Genomic DNA, 2,500 nt, shown 5'->3' on the forward strand with positions numbered 1-2,500 from the left:
CTGAGAGGTTATTGGTCCATCCTCAGAGGTTATTGGTCCATCCTCAGAGGTTATTGGTCCATCCTCAGAGGTTATTGGTCCATCCTCAGAGGTTATTGGTCCATCCTCAGAGGTTATTGGTCCATCCTCAGAGGTTATTGATCCATCCTCAGAGGTTATTGGTCCATCCTCAGAGGTTATTGATCCATCCTCAGAGGTTATTGGTCCATCCTCAGAGGTTATTGGTCCATCCTCAGAGGTTATTGGTCCATCCTCAGAGGCTATTGATCCATCCTGTTGGTTATTGATCCATCCTCAGAGGCTATTGATCCATCCTGTTGGTTATTGATCCATCCTCAGAGGCTATTGATCCATCCTGTTGGTTATTGATCCATCCTCAGAGGCTATTGATCCATCCTGTTGGTTATTGATCCATCCTCAGAGGTTATTGATCCGTCACTAATCATCTTCACCCTCCTCTCCTCTTTCAGACCAGTTGTCTCCCAGTTAAAGGAGAAGATTTTCACCAGTGACTCATTTTCAGACATGGACCTTCATCCACACCTGGTAACACAGACACACACACACACACACACACACACACACACACACACCACAGACACACACATTGACACACACACACACACACACACACCTGGTAACACACACACACACACACACACACACACACACACACACACACACACACACACACACACACACCTGGTAACACAGACACACACACACACACACACACCTGGTAACACAGACACACACACACACACACCTGGTAACACAGACACACACACCTGGTAACACAGACACACACACCTGGTAACACAGACACACACACACACACACCTGGTAACACAGACACACACACACACACACACACACACACACACACACACACACACACACACACCTGGTAACACAGACACACACACACACACACACACACACAACACAGACACACACACACACACACACACACACACACCACCTGGTAACACAGACACACACACACACACACACACACACTGGTAACACAGACACACACACACACACACACACACTGGTAACACAGACACACACACACACACACACACACACACACCTGGTAACACAGACACATACACACAAACACGCACATACACACACATACACACACACCTGGTAACACACACACACACACCTGGTAACACAGACACACACACACACACCTGGTAACACAGACACACACACACACACACACACACACACACATACACACACACTTGGTAACACAGACACACACACACACACACACACCTGGTAACACACACACACACACACACACACACACACACACACCTGGTAACACAGACACATACACACAAACACGCACATACACACACATACACACACACACACACCTGGTAACACACACACACACACCTGGTAACACAGACACACACACACACACACCTGGTAACACAGACACACACACACACACACACCTGGTAACACAGACACACACACACATACACACACACGCACATACACACACACACACACACACAACACACACACACACACCTGGTAACACACACACACACACACACACAACACACACACACACACACACACACCTGGTAACACAGGTAACACACACACACACACACACACACACACACACACACACCACACCACACACACACACACACACACCTGGTAACACAGACACACAGACATTCAATGCCATTGATAAACATCACTAATCTCTTCACATAATCAATATTTAACGCATTATTATTGATCAGTGCATGTTGAGTGTGCTGTGCTCTGATTGGCTGCTTCCTGTCCACCAGGTGGCGACACTGAACAAAGTCCTGAATGTTTCCACGGTGACCAGGTCAGCGCGCACACACACACACACACACACACACACACACACACACACACACACACACACACACACACACACACACACTCTGCTGCAGTAAAAAAAAGAGGTTCATTGTAGTAACTTGTGTGTTCAGTGTTCAGAAACAGACTATTCCAGTTCTTCTGTCGGGGCGAGATGCTGTGGTTCGTTCTCAGACTGGTTCAGGTAAGACACCAATACTTGCACTGTGGTACTAGTACTGTGGTACTAGTAGTAGTACTGTGGTACTAGTAGTAGTACTGTGGTACTAGTAGTAGTACTGTGGTACTACTACTACTTTAATGACTGAGTCCTGTGGACTCTGGTGTCTCTACAGGTAAGACCCTGTCCTACGCGGTCCCCGTGGTCCAGAGTCTGCAGGCGGTCCAGCAGAAGGTCAGCCGGTCTGATGGTCCTCTGGCCGTCGTCATCGTCCCCACCAGAGAGGTCTGTCTCACACCTGGTCTCACCTGGTCAACTGTTTCATGATATAATGATCAATAGAATCATCGTTCAGTCAATAGTCAGAAATATAAATGTTTAAAACACAAAGAGGTTCACTGAGAGAACCTGAAGGTTTGATCCTGGCTGGTTATTGATCAGCTGATTGGCTGT

At 47.4% G+C, this 2,500-nt stretch overlaps 1 protein-coding gene across 2 annotated transcripts in view; it reads left to right on the forward strand.

Annotated features, from left to right (window-relative positions):
• The window catches only part of ddx31 (DEAD (Asp-Glu-Ala-Asp) box polypeptide 31), an 11,066-nt gene that overhangs the window by 1,688 nt on the left and 6,878 nt on the right, over positions 1 to 2,500 (forward strand). For both annotated transcript variants that reach the window (XM_054610652.1, XM_054610653.1), the window contains exons 5-8: positions 471 to 546; positions 1,830 to 1,873; positions 2,001 to 2,071; positions 2,223 to 2,332. In XM_054610652.1, coding sequence (XP_054466627.1) covers positions 471 to 546; positions 1,830 to 1,873; positions 2,001 to 2,071; positions 2,223 to 2,332 — 301 coding nt within the window. The remainder of the gene's footprint in view (positions 1 to 470; positions 547 to 1,829; positions 1,874 to 2,000; positions 2,072 to 2,222; positions 2,333 to 2,500) is intronic.

This window comes from Anoplopoma fimbria, chromosome 13, assembly GCF_027596085.1.
Source record: "Anoplopoma fimbria isolate UVic2021 breed Golden Eagle Sablefish chromosome 13, Afim_UVic_2022, whole genome shotgun sequence".
NCBI lineage: Eukaryota > Metazoa > Chordata > Actinopteri > Perciformes > Anoplopomatidae > Anoplopoma > Anoplopoma fimbria.